The following is a 22,708-nucleotide window of genomic DNA, read 5'->3' as shown; positions in this document are numbered from 1 at the left end:
TCAATTATACTATACATAAGTCTATTAGAGTGTCAAGATAACATCTAACCTTGGATTCTCACAATAATGCATACACTAAAAAAACACAATTTCACAAGGATATTCCTCGTTGGAATTCCATCTAATACATCAAGTCCCAAGATAACTTTTCAATCATGAATCCATCCAATATTTTCATCAAATTATTCCATACAATTTAGCTTGTCATACAAAAACACACAACAACATTGGTCCTCAACCATTCATCATTCACAACACAAGCAACATACATTATTGATATTTCATATCATACATTTAAGATAAAATGTACATGCACATATATGTGCATGTTTGTTTCATTGGATTCGAGGATATTTATGAGAGAAGAAATGCTGGATCGATAGAGATTTAAATCCTTGCACAAATAAAGAAATTCATATTGATATACTATCCACGAAACACATTATACTAAACTACCAATGATATTTGGAGTGCTTTGTGTGAGATGAGAATCAATTCTAGGATGACCTAATCGATTTCATGGGATGAGAACTGATTCCATGAGTGGAGGAAACCAATTTTAGAATATGAAAATCAATTATTTACATTAACAATGTATGGTGTAAGGTTAAATATGACATACATGATATGTTTTGCAACTGAGAACCGATTCCATATACACATAAATAATTATGGGTCGAGGGAGAATCAATTCCATATATATAATTATGAGTTGAAATAACTTATTATAATATTTGTTGGGTTTATATATATATATATATATATATATATATATATATATATATATATATATATATATATATATCAATAAATATAAATAATAATAATAGTAATACTAAACAATAGATTTTCAAATCCATTTTCACATCATATCACGCCTTATAACTTATAATCTAAATTTGATCACTTGATAAAATTAGATTTGCATAAAAATAAAAATATATATTAGGTAAGTCACACATCCACATCATATTTTAATATCAAAGAAAAAAATTACATCAAGCAAAAGAAAATTCTAACATATTTCCATTCTACCACTTTTTGCATTGAGAAAATGAAGATTTTTCGTTCCATGGAACCTGGTAAATAAATTTGGACATTTTTTTAATTGTGAGGTAAGAAGTTCTGTAGTCTTTGTTGGTCAAACAATAGAAAGAGTAATAAGCGGTTGACTAATTCTTTGTTTTTGTTCCATGCATTGTGAATGTGAAATGAATGTTTAAACCAAAACATAGCATTGTGTGAAAGCATGTTTGGACTGATCCATTTGACAACCATCTTTTGCCAAAACCGTCATGGTTGAATTTCCCACAGTGACAAAGAGATTACCTAATGCCAATTACTTACATCAACCACAATGATTAAAATTAGTTTGGATTTTAGTGGGAAGATTCCTCCTAATCTTCACTAATTCATCCTAATTACATTATCTCCTAATTATTTTCAATCGTGGTTGCACAAAGTTCGACGCATAAGTTTATAAAACAAAAAGTATTGAAAATGAATTTTATATTGGTAATCGTTTTTGCCTAAGAACATCTTTAAGTAAGAGCGTATTAATGAATCGAGTAAAGCATCTACGGAAATGAGATTTCAATAATTTAAAGATAATATTAATTTGCTTAATTTAATATTGCTTATGGTAGGATTTTTGTTTTTATTTTTTTATCGTTGGAACAAGAAGCGCAGACATGTAGGTTAACCCAGCCTACCATTTGACATTTCCAACTTAGAAATATTCAATGCATATATTTTTTCCAAACACAAGTTTTTATGAAATTGATTTTTAACCATTATAAAGTTTTTTTTTTCATAATACACACTTGAACAAATATTTTTCCAAATAAGCAGTTATTTACCAAATAGTAGATATCAATATTCTTTTATTAATTTGTAAAAACAACTCATAGTACATTTAGACTTGCATCAATTCTCGGAAAATTTCTACAAATTCATTAACAGGTAGTAACAGCTTTCACTTGCCCCATTTTTAAGAGGGTTATGTGTTCTCAAGGTGGAACCAGATAGACTGCTACAATTATAAACTGTGGAATGAAATAAAATTGCAGTTTGAATGACATAAAAGAGAGCTTTTTTTTTTTCTTTTGCAGACATTTTTTTGTATTTTTGTTGGAGAGAGAGAGAGAGAGGAGCAGATGGAGACAAGAGATAGGTGAAAATAAAGGTGGTGTAAGGATACGTGTATGTTTTGAAGTAGTGTCAGCCCATCAATAATAAGATCACTCAAATCAGCAATGCTGTTGGAACCAAAGCTGGATTAAGTTGGAACTGGGCCTTCTTCATTCTTCTGTTCTGCTGCCACAATCTCAGCCATAGGTCACAGATTGTTACACTACAAAAACCCTGTTACAAAGAAGAACAACCGAGAAGAACCATCATCACTCAATTAAGGATGTTGGAAGGCAAAGCTTTGGTGAAAGAAACAGACATGTCACCCAAGATGCAGATCCATGCCATGGCCGCTGCTTCTCATGCCCTTGATCTCTACGATGTTTCTGATTGCATTTCTGTTGCTGCCCATATCAAGAAGGTGCCTCTCTTTCATCTTTCTTTCCGTTTCTCATATTTTCTCTTCTCCAATCATTTTATATCTCAAGACTAGTTTTTGTTCCGTGGGATGTTGTGTTATTTTGTATTGATTATTTGTTTGTGCGTTTGATTTTCAGGAATTTGATAGTGTGTATGGGAATGGATGGCAATGCGTGGTGGGATCGAATTTTGGGTGCTATTTCACCCATTCATCGGGGACTTTCATCTATTTTGCTCTGGAGACTCTTAATTTTCTTATCTTTAAGGGGACATCTTCTTGATTTATGCTATGTACAATCTGAGATAGAATCCTGGGTTTGGTTATGAGAGAAGGAATAGGTTTTTGATTCTTCATCTGGTTATGGTTCCATGCAGTAGCAGAATATTTGAGATGCGAGAGCATGGAACAAACTATGTATGGATGACTCATGACATGTCTCCATCATCTGGCCTCTCAAATCGACCATTTCGATCACTCTGGATTCTCCTATGTAAATGCATGTATCGCTCCAACTATGATTAAAATGCTGTCTCTGCTTTATGTAAAACAAACAGAAATAAAACTGTCTCAGCTTTATTATTTGTGGGAGAGTGCTTATGTTTTGAACGAGTGTCCGTATATTTAGCAAATAAGAATATAAAGAGAAATGAAAAGTTTGTGAAAGGAAAAAGGTACTAAAATTAGACAATAATTTTTCCGAATTATTTGAGTAAATATTTAATTAAGCTAATAAATTGATCACAAGGTCCTCAATTAATCCACTTATAAGCAGGCTCTCTATTTTATTGACAACCAGTTGAGCCTCGTCTGCACAAAAGCCTGTTCTCCAACCAGTTTCCCACATTCCATTTATCTCTCGCTTGCACTTCATGTCTTTCTCCATCATTGCAAAGGTGTCATTGTATGCAAAATCTTCCTCTCTACAATCATAATCTTCTCTGTAAAATTTCAGATTCTCAATGCCATCACAGATTTCTTCCACCAACTTGCATAAGGAGATGCGTAATCTTGAGTTTCCCCCACATGCCAGCAAGAGAGAACGAACGACTTCGGAGTCTTGAAGACTCTTACGTTCTGTCAGTTCGTAAGCGCAATCCAAGTAAAGCCTCATGTTTGTAATGCTGTAAATGGTTTCATCCTTTTCTAGGGTGTTGTGACGATCCACATCAAGATTGAAGAGCTTCTTTGCATGTCCTATGAATGATGGACTCGTTAGAAGAAAATGTTTCAGCTCTGTCCCTTCTCTGTCACCGTCGATGCTATAAGCATTGATATCATCATTTCTATGTTCAGATTTGAGCAGCGTAATGACCTCATCGCCTGAAGAACTCTTCCTCATCTTGCATTTTTCTGTGGTGTCAAAACGAGACAAATAAGTTACACAAAGACACGGAATGAAAATGCATGTTATGTGATGAAGTTCTTGATTTATTCATAGGTGTAAGCTTAGGATAACATAATACAAAGCAATGACTGAATTAAGTTGTGATAGTAGAACTATTATTTCCGACATAACTTTATAGGTTAGAAATATTGATCATCCAATAAAATATAGATGAAGGAATGCTCTTTTTTGGACACAATTTCTTCCGTAAGCAAGGAAACTTCCAATAATTATTTTGATAGAGACGGACCAAGACAACTAGAAAGAGGCAAAAAAAAAGTCCCTGCAGAAATCTACCAAGAATTCAAGGTGAGTTAAAAGTTAAAAAATTAGTAAGCTGGTGTCTACCCTTGAAAAACCCAACAAGATCCATGGTAGCAGTACAACTTTTGGTTTTTATCATAAATTAGAAAATATAGTAACTTGTTTCTGTATTGTTCAAGAAATTAAGAAGGCAAGGCATTCTACTTCCATATATTTGATAAGCATAAACACACATACGATGCATCCATAAAAAATGCATTTTTAGTTTCATTTCAATTCTGCCAGCAGGAATAGCTTGAAAAACTTACCTCCAATCTTATTTATGAAGGCATCTGCTTCACACACCATCAGGAGCTCATCTTCTAGTCTAGTTGAGATTCTAATCTCGGGGTAATTTTTCTTCTTTTCTATCTGCCTGGTTTGTGCAACCTATGCATAAGAATTGTAAATTCAGACTCATTGGAAATCTCACTTCATTATCTGGTTAATATATAAGCACAGAATAAAAGGCAAACTTACAGTTAGATTAGCCAGTTCTGGCTCAGCAACAGGGCTTTGTTTTTTCATTTGATTCTTTCTACCTGTTAAGGAATCTACCACGGAATTAACTTTTTTATTCTCAACTTTAACGTCCTTGGAATTCGTAGTTTTTTTAGTGGAGATGTTGTTTGAACCTCTACTCTTTAGGCAAGAAATCTCATTCTTGTCGATTCTGGATCCACTTTTCAGCTTCCTCAATTTTGTGGAGGGGATTTCTCGTTTGTACTGATGTTCTGCCACAATTGTTGGTTGTGAGATATCCTTTTCTGTCTGTTTTCTGCTAATGGGCCGTACCTTCCATTTTCTATCAATTGTCTCATTTACATGTGATGTGTGACCAATGTGACAATACAGTTTTACCTTACCCGCATATTCTTCAACAGGACTGTTTCCTTTTGCATCCACTTTAGTAACCTCTTTGAGAAATTTTGGTCCTCCCTCTTTCTTAAGCCGTTTCCTAATACCTTTTTCCATTTCTTTTCCCATGTTGGTGGAACTGGAACCTTTTCTATGTTTGATAGTTTTGGAAGAGAGTATTTCTCTTCTCAGTTTTGTCAACTCCTTTGGAAGAACTGGAATATAGGCACTTTTTTCTGATTGTTGGTAAATTGTACATTGAGGTTCCGTAGATGAAATGTGAGATAAATCAACAAACTGCTTGGAACTGGTGTCATTGAAATGATGATGCACATGAAGCTTAGAATCTTTGACAAAATTCTCCTTAAAAATACCTTTGAAATGCGTAGTCTCAAGAGTTTCCCTCACGACTTTTAGTTCTGGATTAACCTTCTCAGCCGTAGAAGAATCATTGTTTCTGATCTTTGACTTATCTATCTCACCACCCACTAGTTTTTGCTTAGCAGCTGGAAATGATTTTGAGGGGCCTTCTTCTAAACCCATCAGCTTGAAAACTAGGCTAGGTCCTTTTTCAATCCTTGAAGCTATTACTGATAAAGAAGGATCAGAAAGGCTGTCATTCTTGACCCCAAAACATTGGCTTGTGCTTATATGAAAAGTTTCTGAACCTGAATTAAATCCGTCAGAGGTCTTTGGAAACATATTTTGCCTAACCAAACTCTCCTTAATCACCTTCTTTAGTTCCTCTTTGCAGTTACTTGAAGAACCACCAGCAGAAAGCTGTGATCTTTGAAACCCCTTTGTATTACTTTGTTCTCCTAATGGATTAGCCTGCCTTATACCAATCTTGTTTCCATCAATTCTGTCTCTTTCTGATTTCTCAGTCTGTTTTCTCCCAAAAGGAGCTGTATGTTGTGCGGCCTCTTCTTGCAACTTGCGAAGCATGCTTAGAGAATCTTGCAGACCAAGAGCCCCTTTTAAAATACCTTTTGCTATATCTTCGGACTTTCCTTCACATATAATATCTCTAGACCATGAATCTAGCATATTGGTCAAGCTATGATCCTCTTCGGAGACCTTTGTGAGCTGCAAAGATGATGGACCAACGAGATTTCCATCGCATTCTTTGGCGACCTTCTTCTCCTCCTTGTATCTCTTGTTGATCAAGGATGTTTCCATTATATCACTTGTCTTCTGCATTTTTGTCTTGTCCTTCCCTTTGTGAGAACGAGTTCTGTATTTCCTGATTGTCCCACATCCTACAACTCCTTTTGGATCATCACATTTCAGAAATGATCTATACATGACTTAGTCCTTGTTTTCTGTCACACAAATTTCATCAACAGACTGAATTTGTTTATATTCTAAAACACTCAACAATTCTAATAATTTTTTACAGCATATATACTTACATGGTATAGTCCCCTTGAATTTCACTGTTTTATAGCGGACACATCATACCTGTTTGTCACTTTGTCCTACTGAAACATATGCAATTAAGCATTCAAATATCCACTTAAATAATCAGTCCCCAATGTCATCCAACATGAACACACATCAAAGAAACATCAGCAAAGGAAAAGAAAAGAAAAACATGTCCGTATCGTAACATTTAAGATTGAACTGTAGACTAAGCTATTGCACACACACACACACACATATATATATCCTACTTTATTCTCGTAGTAACCATTTGTGGACAGAGAGAGTTGATCAGTGAGTTAATCACCACTGAACTCATAAGGGATATAGTACATAAATTTTATTAAAAAACAATAATTGAAGGGCGAAAGAAAATGGTATCGCCCGATGAAGATTTCTCAGAGAAAACACAAACTCTATTTTTCTTGATTTCCTTAAAATATTCTTTTTTTCCCAAAAACACAACATAAAGCTCAAAAGCGCAAAAAGGGAGTCACGGTTTCATGCATACGTACCCTTTTCTTGACATCAATCCCAAACGATGTCGTGCAAAGCAGAGATGTCAGAATCAGCAGAACATACAAGATCGCATAACGAAGACGAGGAAGAAAGTGCTGAAAACATCAAAAGATGTGTTGGTATGCGAATGAGGAACCAGTCCTATAGTAGAGACTCATAGGGGTAACACACGTGTATGATGGATGGATACATATTTTTAACAAAACGAAAGTGTTTGCATTACTTTCCAAAACACAGTTATGAGCTGAATAGGTGGAGTACAGTTGCTTACTCGCTTTATTTATTGGGATCAATTAAAGATTATGAATGCAATAAATGAGAGATAATGGTTTTGGTCGTAGACATGTTGCAGAGTACAAGGAAACATAAATGTGTCAGTTACACACTGAATGGAAAGTGGAAACAGGCACTGCACTCTAGTTGGTGAAGCCACAAAAATCAGTTCAAAACATTAGTACTGATTCCCTTTTTCTTTTCTATGCAAGACTTCTGCAATGAATGATCATAAAAGGATGTGTTTACTTTTCATGTGGGCTGTGGAGATTCAACACTCCCATCATATTTCCTCACTTAATTGTGATTCATTTGGCTAATCAATGATTTGATATACGTAAAGATTGTTGCTTTCTCGCTCGCATGACGAAAGGGTTGAGCCGAGTCAACTTTAATTAGTGTAAAAAACTTCCATTGTCGCGGCATTTCAAAGAAAAACAAGTGGGAAAGAGATCAAAACGAACATAAAAATGAATGGAAATAAGAATGTTTGATTTACGGATCTGCTAGGCACTGATGAAAAGAAGAACAAACGGACAGAGGAAAAAATAATAATGAAAAGCTTAACTTGCCTTTATTCAAAATGAAATAATTGATTTATATTTAGTGAAGTTTAATTTTTATCATGACAAATCATTAATGAAATTTAAGACGTTAGTATAATCTGAGATGTTGAAATTTATAATAATGATACAATCAATTGTTTACATCCTTTTACGTTTTCTTTTGACAAAACTAAGTTAATTGAATATTAAATTTAAATAATTAGTCGTGTATTTCAACATAATAATGTTTAACTTTTTTTAGAAAACGGAAACAGTTACATCGGGTTGAGGTAGCTTAGTTTACTTAATAGAGTCTACTATATATATATATATATATATATATATATATATATATATATATATATATATATATATATATATATATATATATATATATATATATAGTATTGTATTTTTCAATTAAGAATTGCGTTGAGTTGAGTTTGTTTCTTTTTAAATTTCAGTTATTTAATAAAATATTAATTTTTATCAGTCACTTTTTTAAATTTCAAAATAACATAATTTTGTTCTAGTCATATTCTTAATTCAAATAATTTGAAGTGAGAACAAAATTAATTTTTATAACATCGAAAAAGTAATTATTCATAGTAATATATTAAAATAAAAAACTGAAACATATAAAATAAAATAAAAACTGAAACATATAGTCATAGTAATTATACTAAACAAGATTAAACGTTTTTCTTGGTTTACATAAAAAAAAGTCTTAAACAACTATCATGAAAACAAATAATTAATTACTATTGTAAATACAGAACAAAAGCAATACTTCTTCAGCAATTAATAAAAAATGTATATATATTAAATTGTATAAAAACATATTATTAAAATATTATTTATTTATTTATTTTTATTTTACGAAATTTAAAATCAAACATACAAATTTTTGCTCTATTTTTTGTAATTACGTACCCTTTCAAATTTTTCTTATCTTGTCAAACTTACATTGAAAAAATATAAAAAATGAAAATAGATAAAATAATAGAGTAAAACTAACTAACAAATCACATTTTCATGATTTCCTGGTTTTCCTTCTCCCAAAACATTATTATCTATTTATTTTTCTCATATTTATTTTTTCTCCGTACTATTTTCACTCTACCAATAAAATTTCTAGATATAAATAAGAATTGTTCTTTTGAACCAATCTTTGTGGGGGCATTTCCATTTTCTTTTTTATATCTGTTCAACTCTACCGCTTAATCATCAAATTTTTCGGTATTCAATTAGTTTGAATTTCAGGGACTTAATCCCACCTATATTTATCACTGAAAACAAAATCAATGATATATATATAATTTTAAATAAGTTAATTATTATAATTTTTTTCCTTAAACAAAAAGTTATGTTGCTTTAGAATTTTAATAAAAAGAAAAGGAACAAATTACTCTTAAAAGACAGTGTATTGTGTAGAATAAGATGAAGTAGGCTATAGTTGATGTTCCAATTTGACTGTGGAAGTCCTATGTTTAAGTATCACTTTAATATGTATTAATAATTGATACTTTAATATGTATTAATGAATTATTTAAACAAACTCAATAAATATAAATAAAATTAACAGGTAAAATTTTTGTTTTTTAAGACGGTTTTGAGAATAAGTGATTAAAGATAATTTTTATAGATTTCATTTTTTATTTAGAATAGTGAAATTAAAATCATTCCCACAAAAAGAGTAATGAGTAATTATTAGAGGGAGTGGTTGGGTAGATCGACTATGTCCTTTGTTCTTTCTATGTTGGGTTCTGAATTTGTTGACGTTGTATCATGTCTTTATACAAGTGTGTACGGATACAGTGCAAGAATTGTACACATGTTGAATTTTGATAGTATTTTGATTGAGTATATTAAATTGATATACTATATTAGTGAGGCTAGAGAGGAAACACTGAATACACAAAAAAAATAGGTAAATAACTTGTACATTTTGAGTCAAACACTTGCTGAATGTTCACTCTCTCACTTAAACAAGTAAAATTATGATGATATATTACACTCACTCTCGTCTAAGATCATAACTAAAATCCTCATCCACTTTATTTTCAGCTCCTTTCATTTTGGTCGCACTTGAGACCAGTTTTTAGGTAGTTGCCCTCAGCATTTTTATTTCGGAAATTGAGTTAGATCAGCATTTATACACTGTCAGATGCTCTAACTCTAAATCTTAGATTTAAGAAAACCTTTATCTTACGAAAAAAAGATAAACTTTCACTGTGCTTGAAATACAAATATTTTCTTGTATTGGTAAAACATTATAAACTCTGTGAAGAGTGAAGATTTGCACATGAATAGGTTCTTGGTTTTTCACTGGACTCGTTTTGAACGCCTGAAGAGCCATAAGATGTCACTACCATGCAGTGATCTTCTGTGGCGTCCAACCTTCTGTGTACTCTGCATATACAAAAACATGCACAGATAAAAAAAAAAGAAATAGGACTATAGTAAACTTTTACATTACACAAGTATAAAGGTAAAATAGTCTTAAAAATGTAAATTTTTTGTATAGTACAGAGGACACACTTACTTGGAAATGGAATTTAGGATTTGGAACTTTCGATAAGAAGGACAAACCATCCTTAATTGGTGCCACTATTGTTTAAAGCAGGAAAATGTTTAAGAACAAAATGTTAGAGATGAAACCCCAAAATTAGAGATAACGATATTTAATACTGTTCTACATAGTACCTACCCATGGCCAAATTATTGTGGCTGTTAAGTGTGCCTGTGGTTGGCTTCAAATTCTGATCAACTGGAGGCTTATGGGTGTACATAAAGAGTGGCAAATCCTCGTATGTCTCTGGTAAATGTTTATCATCTAACTTCAAAGGAGCTTCACTTTCGGAATCTCTTCATTTGATTGATGAAAAAGTCACATATTAGCTAACATATATTTCAGTTTCAAGTTAACTACCAATGGAGAAGTATTAATTACCTTGTTACTTTCTTACTGCTTGATCTCTCAACAAGGGAAGGTGCTGCAGATCATAAAAATCAATACCATAAATGAAAAGAATTTGTGATGGTACAACAATGTGATTGATTTGGAGTGAAGGGAATATTTGTTTTACATGGTGATAAATAACGCGAATGAAATCTCAGCGAATTCTCATTGCATTGCATTTTTGAGACGGCCAATTTGCGAGCATATTGTTGACACGAGAGAAGTCTCTATCAAGAAACAAATACAAACTTGGTTAGATAATTTTAAATAAGGGAGTGATTTGTGTGAAGTAATACTAACTTGTTGAAGGCATTGGATTCGTAACTCGGCTTCAGAAAATGCATTAGTGTGAGAAATAAGGCCATCGAGATTGGAAGATACGTTTCCAAGATGATCAATGACAGTGACTATGCTCTTGCAGATGTACTCTTTTGTGTCGTCCACCACACTGCAACATTTTCCAATACCAGTTTGTCACGCGTCAACATATGCACCAACCAAACAAACTATATTTAATATGAATGAGAAAACACAAGCAACATAGCAGGAACTACTAAACTGGTTTTAATACGTAACCTCTTAAAACAGCAACTAAATCATCCCAACCAACCACAATTATTAGTAGTGAGAATTGTAATTCATTTCCATTTATATTTATACACACAGTATTTCAGTCTCGTACAATTTGAGATTTTGAGTACGTCACTCACTCCACATTTAGACACATCCTAAGTTTTTTCAAAGGTCTCGTACAAGTTTCTGTTTCTTCAGTTTCAAGCTTATGTACTCTTTCAAACACATCTGAATCCATTTAGACACAAAAACAACTACGAAAGCTAGATTTTTAAGACAATCAAACTGGAAAAATGAAAGCTAACTCTAGGCTTAGAGCATGGTGAGTTTAGAGCACTCACTCATTATTCTCTTCACTCTTAGAGAAAGCTGTTTCACAGTATTCAGCTGCTTTGTGTAGTTGAGACCTTAGTTCCCTCAGCTCCTGCAATGCAAACGCCATATTCATGAACAAAAGATTGAACTTAAAAGTATAACTAACATATAAAGTATTGTAGAGTCTAGATGTGAACCTGAAGAGACTTGTCAAAGCGCATGGTTTCTTCTACCTCAGCATCAGCTATAGACCTGACATTCAACTCCATCATATTGCTACAAGCTTAATGCTTGTAAACTTAGGATCTAATATAATGCTCACTTTTCTGAATGAGGCTCAGCAAGTAATTATAAGAGGATTTATGTAATCTGGCTTTTGGAGGCTTGTGATATGATGAAGCAAACAAGGCTCCTAAAAAACAGATTCTGCAGCCCATGACCAGCCAGCACACACATTATAGAGCATGATGACAAATAAACAGTTTCAGTCCCGTGATATTCTGTTTTTTACCATGATGGGCATCTAATTAATTAAAACCTCAAAGTAATGACTCACAGTATAGTGCAATAACAGGCCCTACTGGGATGTCATTTCTTTAAATATTGTCAATCATGCAACAAACAGTGGCTTATAATTACTCAGTGAGATTGTCATCTTGAGTTTTCTGATAAGAACAAGTCACTCACTCTCGTATATGATATATGTCGTTGCTAATAATATTTATATTTATATTTTGAAAGGCACGTGACTTGTTGGAGGGCTTATTTGGCTGGAGGCTTAAACAGCTTAGCACATGTGGTGTTTCATTTGACATCGCATGTATGTATACGTAGGATGTATATCATGTGAACTTTTAATTAAAATAATCATAATTGCTTACGCATAGTTAAAGCCTTTCACCTCACATTCTTTTAGAACAAAAAGGAACCTGTTAGATACACAATCTTATTTTATTCGATCAACCTTGTGAGATTTAGAATGATCCCCTCTAAGGAAGCCTTAATTGGGTGAGTTATTATTACAAAACAACGTCAAAAATGGAAGATTTGGGTGAAGATGAGGAAGAAGGAAACAAAATAACCAACCATGATACAGACACATACGAAGTACCGGGTAGCAAGATGGAAAAGGTGGTTTGGTAAAGCAAGGATATTTGAACATCAACGTCACACAGTCACAAAAGTGCTGAAGATACAAATTTAGTAACCAACTTGATTACCTGTGACTTTTTTTTGTATCTTCAGTATGGTATGCAACATGCAGATGCCTTCTGCTGTTCAAATTTGATTTAATTATGATTCGTTAACATGACAAAGAACTGTTTAATTGAAATTTGCTGTTCTGTCCATTAACTATCAACTGTGGATAGTATCTTGTCCTATGTGATGACGGTTAAATAATCACGAAATAGTATCTTGTCCCATGTGTGAGCAACAATTCAACGTTTTGAATGCAGAAGTTAATTCTAGATAATAATTTAGAACTACATATCATCCTTTGTATTTCTCCCGGCAATATAAAACTATATTGGAGCTTCACATCAAACCACTATGATAATTTCTAGTGCATAGCTCAAGATAATCAACACGACAATGGCAACTCTATATCTGAAAATCAATGGTACAACCACCAATCGATTCTGCAGCTTCAATGTCAGACAATATAGAGTTATTATTATCCGAGGATACGGGTCCTAAAAAATTATCTCCAACACTTTTATACAATTCCTGAGACGTTTCCCTTTTTTCTTCGTGGTTGAAAAGATTCTGACGTTGTGATTCCTTTTCAGACGCATTTTTAGTAGTTGATCTTGCACGTTCTCCTTTTTGCAAGTGTCTAGAGTCTAACGAAAGGGAAGAAAACGAGGAGGAGATTAGCATAACATTAAGTTGATTAAAAGGAAAAAGCTTTATAATTGGCAATAAATAACGATGGCAAACATTGGAGCTGTAACAGACATGTTTATCAGACTAAATGATGAGGACTAAAAGAGTTAGATCATTGTGCTTGAGCTACCCTTAGATTTTTAAAGTTACTAATAATTATGTTCGAAACACCGAACTCCCTGTGCCATGTATGACCTTGTAAATCCTTTTCTTTTTCTTTTGAGGTAATGAAATGAATTTTCTATTTTTATTAGTACAATTCAAAAGCCTATGCTATTTAATTGAGTGGAGAAGTGACTCTACATGTCAAAAGAAAAGTGAATAACAAAAGGGACCTAGATAAGTATATATAGAAGATCATGAATGTTACATGAACCATTGCATAAAGAAAGAACAAATAAATTCAAATTAGTGTTTTCACCTTTGACCATATATTTAGCGAGTAACAAGTTCTTGCATTTCCAACCCTAACCTTTGACCATCTGAAATCCCAATGTTCATCGTCACAGAAAACAAGCTAGCTGAGTTTATATCAGTCCAGATGAACTTGGGTAGCATATGTAATGAAGAGTTAATACAAGAAGCAACAACGTATGGGTTTAAAACACCTGTAGGGAAGTTTGAATTTCTACTATATACCATGTATTTTGGTAATGAATTTGTTGTCGCTACTACTGCTTAAAATTTTATTTTTGACAAATACTTTCTACTATCATAAAGAATACCTTAATTTCATTGAAACAAGAGTAATTAAGACAATAAGTTGTAAAAGCAGCCATGTAAGTGCAAACCAGATAGAGTCCTTAGTGAGTGCGCCATCAATTACCTTTAAATGATGCGGAAGAATCTTTACAAACCATGTCTAGTTTAGCACGGGTAATGCACAACCATCTTCTTTCTGATTCATAATCAAGTTCTGTTTCAATTGGAATATGCCAGTGGCCTTCCTCTGATTCCTGTTACCACAATTGCCATGTTATGTTTCCTTCTTTCTTTCTTTCTTTTCTTCACATCTTTATTGTTTCAAATTTAGATACAGACAAATATAACTTAATCTGTGTTCATGCTCTGCTGCTTTTCGAACAGGGTAAGAGCTTACCTGAATTACAACAGAACAAGGAGGGGGCATGTGAAACACTGGACTACCACCACCAGAAAAACTGAAGCGTACCTTAAATTTGGTAGACAGGGATTCCAATGTTACGATGGGCTTAAATTGCACATAATCAAAGAAAGGGAATGTAAATTCAAGACAAAACCTTATTACCAATGATTTAAACCTTAAATTGCAGATGTATTTGTCTATATATGATTTAACCAATTACCATGACTAAAACATTATTTCATCAGATATATAAAATCAGTATGACAATAAAAACAAAGATCTAATAGAAAACACTTCTTTCCAAAGGGCATTACCTGATGCCTTTCTTTCCATTTGGGGAAAAAGTCATTTCCCAAAAGTTGAAATAGATGATCTCTCATCTCATCGTTGGTAACAAGTAAGCATTTAAATTTTATAGTTGCATACAACCAGTACCTGAAACACAGGTCAGTAAATGCAGCACGACATGCCTATCCAGTAGAAACAAATAACAAAAATGTTAATAACATTTGTTCTTACCAGTCATCATTTGATCCAGAAGGTGTTGCATAGAGTGCATCAGCACTCTTCCACTTATCAATTAATGCCCTGTTGACTGGTTCATCCATTTTGTCTCCCTTGATACGCTTATTATGCAAAATAATAAGTGGAAACTTCTTTGAAGGGAGCCTTTGGCGCATTTCGTTGGCAACAGCATTGATCTAAAGTTTTCATCTCAAAAGAAAATAATTAATAACCATAACAAGAACAACAAACAGGGAAGAAAAGATAAGAGTATTTTCCACACTCAGTAACTTGCCTTGTGTGGCATGAACCTACTTTGGCCAAAAAGGCCAACATTTGCAGCATCTACCACCGCTTCAAAAGGTCCATAGTAGTCAAGCCATTTCTGCAATGCACATTTTCATATATTCCAATTGCAACATCATCAATCTACAACATTAATTAGATTAGATCAAATACAAATTATGATAGTTTCTTACCTGAAATTTCTGGAAGTTTGATCCTTTTTCTCTCATCATGGCCATAGATGCAACTGAATTGGCAAAATGTTCAGTTTCAATAGGATCGAGATCAATAGTGGTCAACTGCAGTCCACAGCAGTTACACACTCCATCCTTTCCAATGGTTGTATGAGCAACTTCCCATTTCCCCTTACCCAACCAACCCTGCCCATGCCAGCCTCCACCATTATTTTCTATTGCTTCCGTTATCAATCTCCTATCCCATTTTCTCTTCCCAACTCTTGAAGCCTGCTTGCTCTTAAACCAATCAACAATCAAAGACGCAGTGGCCTGAGATACTTTCCTCACACTACTTCTTAATTTGTGCAACACGTAATAAACCCTGTCACTATTTCCAGCTCCTATGCTCACCCTCAAGAGAGCCTCCAACTCAGGCTCTTCAGGGTAAACACCATGCTCAAGCATGTGCTTTTCAACAGCAAATGCCTTATCTATCTCCCCATTATTGCAAAATGTTGATAAAGCAGGACCGTAAGACCTTAACCTAGGACTTATCCCCAAGTCATTCATCTGTCTCACCATCTCAAAAGCCATGTCACCATCACCCACGGACATGGCCATTCGAGCCACAGCCGTCAGCGCAGCCTCATTCATTTGAACCTTACCCACACACATATTCTCATACACCTCAAACCCTCTCTGCAGTGCATATCTTTTGTCTTCCTCACTCACCAGAAAAACCCCATCTTTCCGAGTGGAATTCAAATCAGAATTTAATTCAGCATTGCAATCCAACTCCAAAGATGAGTCATTTGTGTCCATTGGTCCACTCAACCCCTCATTCAGAAGTCCGTCAGAGGAAACAAGTGCGTTGAGAGTTCTAGCACCACTTCCACTTTTAGCCGGTCGAACAACACCGACAGCCGCAGAAGAACACAGATACAACAACACAGTGTAATGGTGCTGCCCCAGTTTGACACCCTCTGAGATTGCAGAGTCATATAAGGACAACGCCTCCATAACATCACCTCTTTTAGAACACATGTCCAAAGCATTCTTCAACTTCACTTGCGGGCTATCCCTATCCAGTTTCCTCTTCCTCATCTTCTTTTCCACTTTCTCGGTAACCGTGCAACTGCTGCCACTGATGGTAGCTTTTGCTTCCAAAGACCCCCTGCAGTCTCTGAAAGCGAAAGGAGCTGTCTTAGCAAACCATGAAGCGGTTTCAGGTAGAGAATTGAGATAAGAGTATCGAGTTGCAGTTTGTTTTCTTTTGATGGAAATGAAAGTGACGATGTTGTTTGAAGGGCGAGGTTGATAGAGACGACAAAGGTTAGGCTTAGAGTACGATAAAGTGAGAGATTGTCGAAATTGCAGAGTGTTGAAATAAAGGGCAAAGGGAGCCATCACCTACCTCACCACCATCTGTCACTTCGTCTGTGCTCTCTCCGATAACTCTTCACCCTCACTCCAAGATATTATATGTTTTTTCTTTCATATACAAATCTGCTCAAATGAGATTTTTACTTCATTAGATTACGTCTTTATATATATATATATATATATATATATATATATATATATATATATATATATATATATATATATATATATATATATATATATATATATATATATATATATATATATATTCAAACTTTATCTTAATACATCAAGAAATTCTAATATTCACTTTTATATTTAAAATATAAATAAATAAATAATTTAGTTATATAAAAGTAAGAATGTTATAAAAATAGTCAATATCACATGTTACATCGAGTGTAAGATTATAGAGAAAATGTTGTCAATTTTTTTAACTAAAGTATTCAATTTTAAGTGTATGATCATGTTTAGAAAAAAAGTTTGGAGTCAAGATACAATAAATACATTAAGCATAACTCTAAAGAATTAAAACTCTTTCACTAGTAAAAACATACATTTTGATGAAACAACTACAATTAACCTAAAATTACAAGTGAAAATAAAGTTGAATTTTATGGTATTTGTAAAAAGGTGGAATTTGAAAGTAAAACTCTTGCATAAAAACTAAAAGAGATACAAGACAAATCACAACAACATGGTTTGAGTATATATTAACTAAAGATAGGCCAAAAAGAATAAAGGACATTGCAAAAGGATTTATAAAAAAAATGTATTTCCTTTGATGAAGATTTTTTTTTACTATTGAGAAATATAATTCTATTTGAATGCTTATTGCTTAAGTGTCACTACATGACTACGAATTATAAGAGGAATAAATGATAGCCATGGTACTAGCATTGTTGATGATCATGATTGCATTATGTTCTTGAATGATTACATCTTCATCTTGGAAGTAGATCTTTTTGTGTGCAAGAGTTCATTGTTGGTCTGTCAACAACAATAAAAAGGAAACTTTATAAATTTAAGTCTTATTTGTATTCTTAATATAAGTGACTAGGAAGTTACAGTGTTTAGTGATTGTCAAAACATATTTCATTTGATAAAGAACCAATTATACCATGAGATGATAAAACATAAATGTCAAGATTTTGTAATGTCATAAAACAATTTCATTTGTTATGGCATGAAACAAAGTAATCAAATAATAAAAAGATTTGTACTTTTTGATAATCCATCAAATGACAAAAGTTCTTTTATCAACGAAGTTTAAACATAAAAATCGTCATTATCCAAATTTTGATATATTATTTAAAATTTTAATATATTTTAATTTTTAAATTTTAAAAATAAATAAATGTAATAATTTTAATTCCTTACGTTATTTTTTTTTATCAAACACATTTCATATTAATATAAATTATCTACACCATTCAACATATTCTTCCTTTAATGTCAACTAAAAAACATGCTTAAGACATTAAAATTTTTTAATATAATTGAATTAAAAAAATCAAATTTTAAAATTTAAAACCAAAATATATCAAAATAGCTATAGATTGTAATATAAATAGCTATAGAATTCAATTCGAATATTGATAGTTTTGTTCTCAAGAAATAAGTATTCTTCAAAGTTGCCAACTATAATTTTATAGTTATATTTACTTCAAATATAAGTAAACCAAAATAACCATTCATTATATAAAACATACATGAGGAAAACTTTAATAAAGTTGAACCGCCGCAATTAATGAAGTTAATCAAAAGCTCAAATTCATTGACACTAGTTAAACTCGAGCTCTCCCAAGATTATCTAGAAAAACAGTAATTGTGTTTTAAAACTTGTGAAATTTGTCAAATTTAGAGTTGTACTTCCAAGCACAAAAGTATTTTGCTGCACATGGTCGTAGTTGGAAGGAGTTCCTCTTGATGGAAACAAATTCTAAACTGCAGAGTTAAATCAAGTTCCAAAGCCACTCACCAGAGACTCTAGTTCTTGGCCATACCAATGGTTATACAGAAACATTAATATAGAAGTGGAAAACTAGTGTTAAACTCAGATATCGACTAAATAAGCAATTTTTATTTTGGAAAAATCAAACCAAACCATTATTGGAAATCATTCAACTATATTAGGCATTTAACAAAGGAAAATGTAACTGTAACAAGATTACATAAACAAAATGGAAGGTGTCAACAGCAGGTAACGGTTTAACATGTCCTAACTACCAGGTATTTTGTTCCCATTCCACCTATGTTAACAGTCAACCTTAGATGCAGAACAATTACACTATATCATAACAACTTCCTCAAAGACTAACATTCAATATGAGAAATATTAGCACATACAACAACAGCCTCCTTGCAACACACTTTCCTATCAGATGTAATTCCTGAGTCCAACTAAATAAGTACCTCATTTCCCATATGCTAGCATTCCTCTACACTACAGTATGATATCTGGTTTGACGATGATTTATAAATACCATAGAACTGTAGTAATGATGGAAACAGCAACAAATAAAATGGATTAAATCCTCAGGAGGTATAATGCACTCAAATGCATTAATAGTTAACAAAATATTTATCCATAGACTGGAAAAACCAAAAAAGATATATTCCAGAAATATATGAAGATAAATTGAACTAAGCAACATCAATTGCACTGCGTGTCCTCAAATATGTCAGATGAAGAATCATATGTCAGTAGCCTCAACATTACAACAACTGAAAACATCAACATGAGCCTGACATCCAATGAAAATGTTACGTTGCAGCTACTAACTGCAGACAAACGCTGTCATAAAGGCATGGAAATACCTGTAAAATACACAAATGGAAGCATTGCAATGAGTTCTTGTCATCCAGTTATTAAAGTTAGTACCTCTAATCAGATAGAAAAATGAGATGGGTGCAATTTTCTAATCAACAATGTATTTTAACAAAAAAATCCTGATATTTCTACAGTGTACAGCAAGCCTAACATCAAAGATAGATATTTACTCACGCAGACAACTTCTAACAAAGTGTGAAAGGATCCAATGACATTTAATTTTGTTGAGTTCTAAAATATAATCTTATGCAAAAATTAAAAAGTCTAGATATTTGTCTTCTTGGCCATCAGGTATCTCTACTTAACAGTTAACACTCATACCCTGAAATGCACTGCAGCAAAACTTCACCACAATAATACCATCATGATTTATTTAGGCCTTTTTTATGTCTGTCTATTTATCTACTAGCATAAGATCCAAAGCTTCCAAAGTTTAAAAAAAATAGGTAAAATGAAAATGATATTGACCAATTTACTATATCATTTGGAAGAACTCCCTCATCTTACCCCTTGGTGCCAGACTTCAGAACACATTTCCCTTGAATGCCTGCCGTATGTTTTCTCACATCTAAGTAAATTCTCTCACAAATATATATACTTCCAATGCCAAGTGCTGATCATTTGGTAATGGTATTGGAAAATCAATTTATGCACTTCGCTTTTTTATAGAGCCTCCCTCGTCTAACTTATTTAAATCCAAAGTGCATAAGTAGATTTTAACTCCCGAGATAAACACAACTTATTTTACTTTCTTGTTTTCTTCTCCTATGAATATTTATTGAGAAGTTTAACCGATCAGACCTTTCTCTCCCCCACTTGTAGTTCTAATTCATAAGCAATGCAACAGAAAACAGCAGAAATGTACACAACACAATATAGCAACATTAACTTTACTTCCTAGGATTGGTTTAATGCTAGGAATTTTGAGTACTTTACACGAGCTCTTCGATTCAAACCTCACCCTCCTAATTGTATACGCATATAAAAAAACGAAGATACAAAACACAAGAAAAAAACACGGGCTATTAGTGTGACGTGCAACGAAAGTCCTTGCCACAAATCTCATCTCACATTCCTTAAAGTCATGTCAGAAATTCACAATAACATTGCTGAATAGTGAATACACGCAAAAAGAACACACCTTGAGGAACTAACCCCCAACCCTTAGACTCAACAGACAAGCTTGACACTAATCGAGCTGAAGCCACCGCACTATGTAACGGCATAATTGATTCCAAGCTCGCCAACTCCACCGGTAACCTAACCAACCAAATTACAAAGTTTAATTAAAACAAAAGAATAAACAAAATCATATGAAAGTGTCATATAGGTTTTCAAGAACGAAATGTCAATGTAAAAATCCATTTTTTTTTTTTATTGGGGAATGAAACGAAGCGTGAGGGAGATGCGGGGCTCACCGGAAAGTACGAGAAAGGCGGCGCGCAGAGAGAGGAAGTGGATTGGAGAGAAGAGAAAGTGAGGGTTTGGTGAAGTTGCTGTGAGCAAGTGTCTGTAACCGAGCTGACAACCTACACAAAACCTTCGATGATGCCATTTGTGTGTTGTTTCAGCTCAAAATGTCACACTTCTGAGTATATAAAACCTTCCCACTCCTAATACTATATTTTCCCAGAATACTAACGACACCGTTTCGTCTTTATTGTATTTCTCTTTTTCTTTAGGGATTCTCTATATTTTCGTTTGCCACTCCGAATACTATATTTTCCCAGAATATTTTCTAACCAATACCTTGTAACAATTCATTATTAGTTAATTAACAATGATAATTTATTCTGTACAAATCATAACATTATTTAAAAAATTGTGGAAGTTTAATTTCTACATTACACAAGTTTAATGTTTGTCTAATACATAACTTGAGAATGCTTTATCCCTTTATCATCTTTTAAGCGTAAAAAAAGTATAATCAATATTTATCTTTATGAATCAAATATTAAATATCTTTTTCTTTATTTTGTATTCCTTCGTATCAAATTTATGGAGACTGAAGATTGAGTAATTTATATTATTTTTAGATTTGAAATCTGACAATACATTTTGGTATATCAATTTAGATCAAACAATTTCAAAGTTAAAAAAATTTAGAGTTCAGGTGTCGAACGGAATACTTTTGAAAGCTTTTTATATCTAGAAAAATAATGATAATAATGACCTTTAATGAATTAATGCATATCTAAATCAAATTTAATACTATTATGAATATTATCATATTAGTCAACGTATCAATATGGTTTAATAGTTATTTAAAAATGAATAATTTATTTTAGCAACTAAGTTTATTATATTTCAAAAAACCATTTAAAATTCATATTATGTAATTTAAAAGTATAAAAAAAATAAAATTATAATCCATAGCACAAATTATATCATCTAGGAACCGATATAATATATTCTCCTTTCTGATATTTTTTTTGCACATTTTTTTCAGTCTCATCCTTCTTTTCTTCTTCCTTGATGATGATAACGACGAACATGGACTACAATTATAATGTAGTACAATAAGGATGGATAGGTATTTTAGTTTTTTTATATTAGTGTTGTGTAGTTAGTAATTGGGAGTGTAAAAAGCAATAGCTACATTTTTGTTGGGTAGTGAAACTAGCCCATTGGGTTGGCACATGTTGAAGTCCAGTCATGATGCTATCAAAATCATTTTCTTGATGAAGAGATATGAAAATGACATAAAAGTGGTTGGTAGTATTTTTTTTTAATTTTGTTTTCAGTTTTTAACAACAAAATAACATTTTATGACAAAAATAATATTTTTCATGTTAAAAAATTAACGAAAACAAAAAAATGTGTTAGAGTA

The 22,708-nt window shown here is 32.7% G+C and overlaps 5 protein-coding genes across 8 annotated transcripts; 1 reads left to right on the top strand and 4 right to left on the bottom strand.

Moving 5' to 3' along the window:
- The first annotated feature begins 2,160 nt into the window (after nt 1-2,160).
- LOC108347180 (dynein light chain 1, cytoplasmic) lies at nt 2,161-3,133 on the top strand. Its single transcript, XM_017586338.2, has 2 exons — nt 2,161-2,551; nt 2,688-3,133. The coding sequence occupies exons 1-2, from the start codon at nt 2,414-2,416 to the stop codon at nt 2,829-2,831; spliced, it is 282 nt and encodes a 93-aa protein (XP_017441827.1). The 5' UTR covers nt 2,161-2,413; the 3' UTR covers nt 2,832-3,133.
- A 23-nt stretch (nt 3,134-3,156) lies between these two features.
- Nucleotides 3,157-6,578, bottom strand: LOC108346558 (uncharacterized). Its single transcript, XM_017585628.2, has 4 exons — nt 6,509-6,578; nt 4,719-6,418; nt 4,508-4,628; nt 3,157-3,901 (listed from the first exon to the last, which is right to left on the bottom strand). The coding sequence occupies exons 2-4, from the start codon at nt 6,399-6,401 to the stop codon at nt 3,273-3,275; spliced, it is 2,433 nt and encodes an 810-aa protein (XP_017441117.1). The 5' UTR covers nt 6,402-6,418; nt 6,509-6,578; the 3' UTR covers nt 3,157-3,272.
- A 3,515-nt stretch (nt 6,579-10,093) lies between these two features.
- Nucleotides 10,094-12,173, bottom strand: LOC108347217 (probable protein ABIL5). The gene is made up of 8 exons (XM_017586380.2): nt 11,903-12,173; nt 11,732-11,814; nt 11,118-11,265; nt 10,945-11,044; nt 10,809-10,851; nt 10,566-10,723; nt 10,401-10,465; nt 10,094-10,267 (listed from the first exon to the last, which is right to left on the bottom strand). Exons 1-8 carry the CDS (start codon nt 11,975-11,977, stop codon nt 10,181-10,183), a joined length of 759 nt encoding a protein of 252 aa, XP_017441869.1. The 5' UTR covers nt 11,978-12,173; the 3' UTR covers nt 10,094-10,180.
- A 970-nt stretch (nt 12,174-13,143) lies between these two features.
- Nucleotides 13,144-17,176, bottom strand: LOC108346220 (proteinaceous RNase P 1, chloroplastic/mitochondrial). 4 transcript variants are annotated; one of them, XM_017585236.2, is made up of 8 exons: nt 17,077-17,176; nt 15,681-16,845; nt 15,497-15,586; nt 15,217-15,398; nt 15,012-15,132; nt 14,692-14,763; nt 14,419-14,548; nt 13,144-13,549 (listed from the first exon to the last, which is right to left on the bottom strand). In XM_017585236.2, exons 1-8 carry the CDS (start codon nt 17,085-17,087, stop codon nt 13,308-13,310), a joined length of 2,013 nt encoding a protein of 670 aa, XP_017440725.1. In that variant the 5' UTR covers nt 17,088-17,176; the 3' UTR covers nt 13,144-13,307. The 4 variants fall into 4 exon arrangements, with proteins under 4 accessions (XP_017440725.1, XP_017440723.1, XP_017440724.1 ...); XM_017585235.2 differs by adding an exon at nt 14,014-14,074 and having other exon boundaries at nt 13,411-13,549; nt 15,681-17,176; XM_017585234.2 differs by having other exon boundaries at nt 15,681-17,176.
- A 2,376-nt stretch (nt 17,177-19,552) lies between these two features.
- On the bottom strand, nt 19,553-21,501 carry LOC108347111 (uncharacterized). Its single transcript, XM_017586243.2, has 3 exons — nt 21,297-21,501; nt 21,020-21,138; nt 19,553-19,865 (listed from the first exon to the last, which is right to left on the bottom strand). The coding sequence occupies exons 1-3, from the start codon at nt 21,431-21,433 to the stop codon at nt 19,846-19,848; spliced, it is 276 nt and encodes a 91-aa protein (XP_017441732.1). The 5' UTR covers nt 21,434-21,501; the 3' UTR covers nt 19,553-19,845.
- Nucleotides 21,502-22,708: the final 1,207 nt, after the last annotated feature.

The sequence above is a fragment of the Vigna angularis genome, chromosome 1, assembly GCF_016808095.1.
Source record: "Vigna angularis cultivar LongXiaoDou No.4 chromosome 1, ASM1680809v1, whole genome shotgun sequence".
Taxonomy (NCBI): domain Eukaryota; kingdom Viridiplantae; phylum Streptophyta; class Magnoliopsida; order Fabales; family Fabaceae; genus Vigna; species Vigna angularis.
This window is presented reverse-complemented; position numbering and strand designations above follow the sequence as displayed.

Bases quoted from the DNA above. Each gene is read 5' to 3' on its own strand.
- LOC108346558 (XM_017585628.2), bottom strand. From the start codon at position 6,401: ATGTATAGATCATTTCTGAAATGTGATGATCCAAAAGGAGTTGTAGGA. The intron at 4,629-4,718 runs GTAAGTTTGCCT...TCTTATGCATAG, and splicing joins CAGAACTGGCTAATCTAACT to GTTGCACAAACCAGGCAGAT. The intron at 3,902-4,507 runs GTAAGTTTTTCA...TTGACACCACAG, and splicing joins CTTCATAAATAAGATTGGAG to AAAAATGCAAGATGAGGAAG.
- LOC108347217 (XM_017586380.2), bottom strand. From the start codon at position 11,977: ATGATGGAGTTGAATGTCAGGTCTATAGCTGATGCTGAGGTAGAAGAA. The intron at 10,724-10,808 runs GTAATTAATACT...AATCAAATGAAG, and splicing joins AGCAGTAAGAAAGTAACAAG to AGATTCCGAAAGTGAAGCTC. The intron at 10,466-10,565 runs GTAGGTACTATG...TTTAAACAATAG, and splicing joins CCACAATAATTTGGCCATGG to TGGCACCAATTAAGGATGGT.
- LOC108346220 (XM_017585234.2), bottom strand. From the start codon at position 17,069: ATGGCTCCCTTTGCCCTTTATTTCAACACTCTGCAATTTCGACAATCT. The intron at 15,587-15,680 runs GTAAGAAACTAT...TGTGCATTGCAG, and splicing joins CAAACTTCCAGAAATTTCAG to AAATGGCTTGACTACTATGG. The intron at 15,133-15,216 runs GTAAGAACAAAT...CCTGTGTTTCAG, and splicing joins TCTGGATCAAATGATGACTG to GTACTGGTTGTATGCAACTA.
- LOC108347111 (XM_017586243.2), bottom strand. From the start codon at position 21,433: ATGGCATCATCGAAGGTTTTGTGTAGGTTGTCAGCTCGGTTACAGACA. The intron at 21,139-21,296 runs GTGAGCCCCGCA...TTGGTTGGTTAG, and splicing joins CGCCTTTCTCGTACTTTCCG to GTTACCGGTGGAGTTGGCGA. The intron at 19,866-21,019 runs GTGTGTTCTTTT...TGTATTTTACAG, and splicing joins TTGGGGGTTAGTTCCTCAAG to GTATTTCCATGCCTTTATGA.
- LOC108347180 (XM_017586338.2), top strand. From the start codon at position 2,414: ATGTTGGAAGGCAAAGCTTTGGTGAAAGAAACAGACATGTCACCCAAG. The intron at 2,552-2,687 runs GTGCCTCTCTTT...TTTGATTTTCAG, and splicing joins TTGCTGCCCATATCAAGAAG to GAATTTGATAGTGTGTATGG.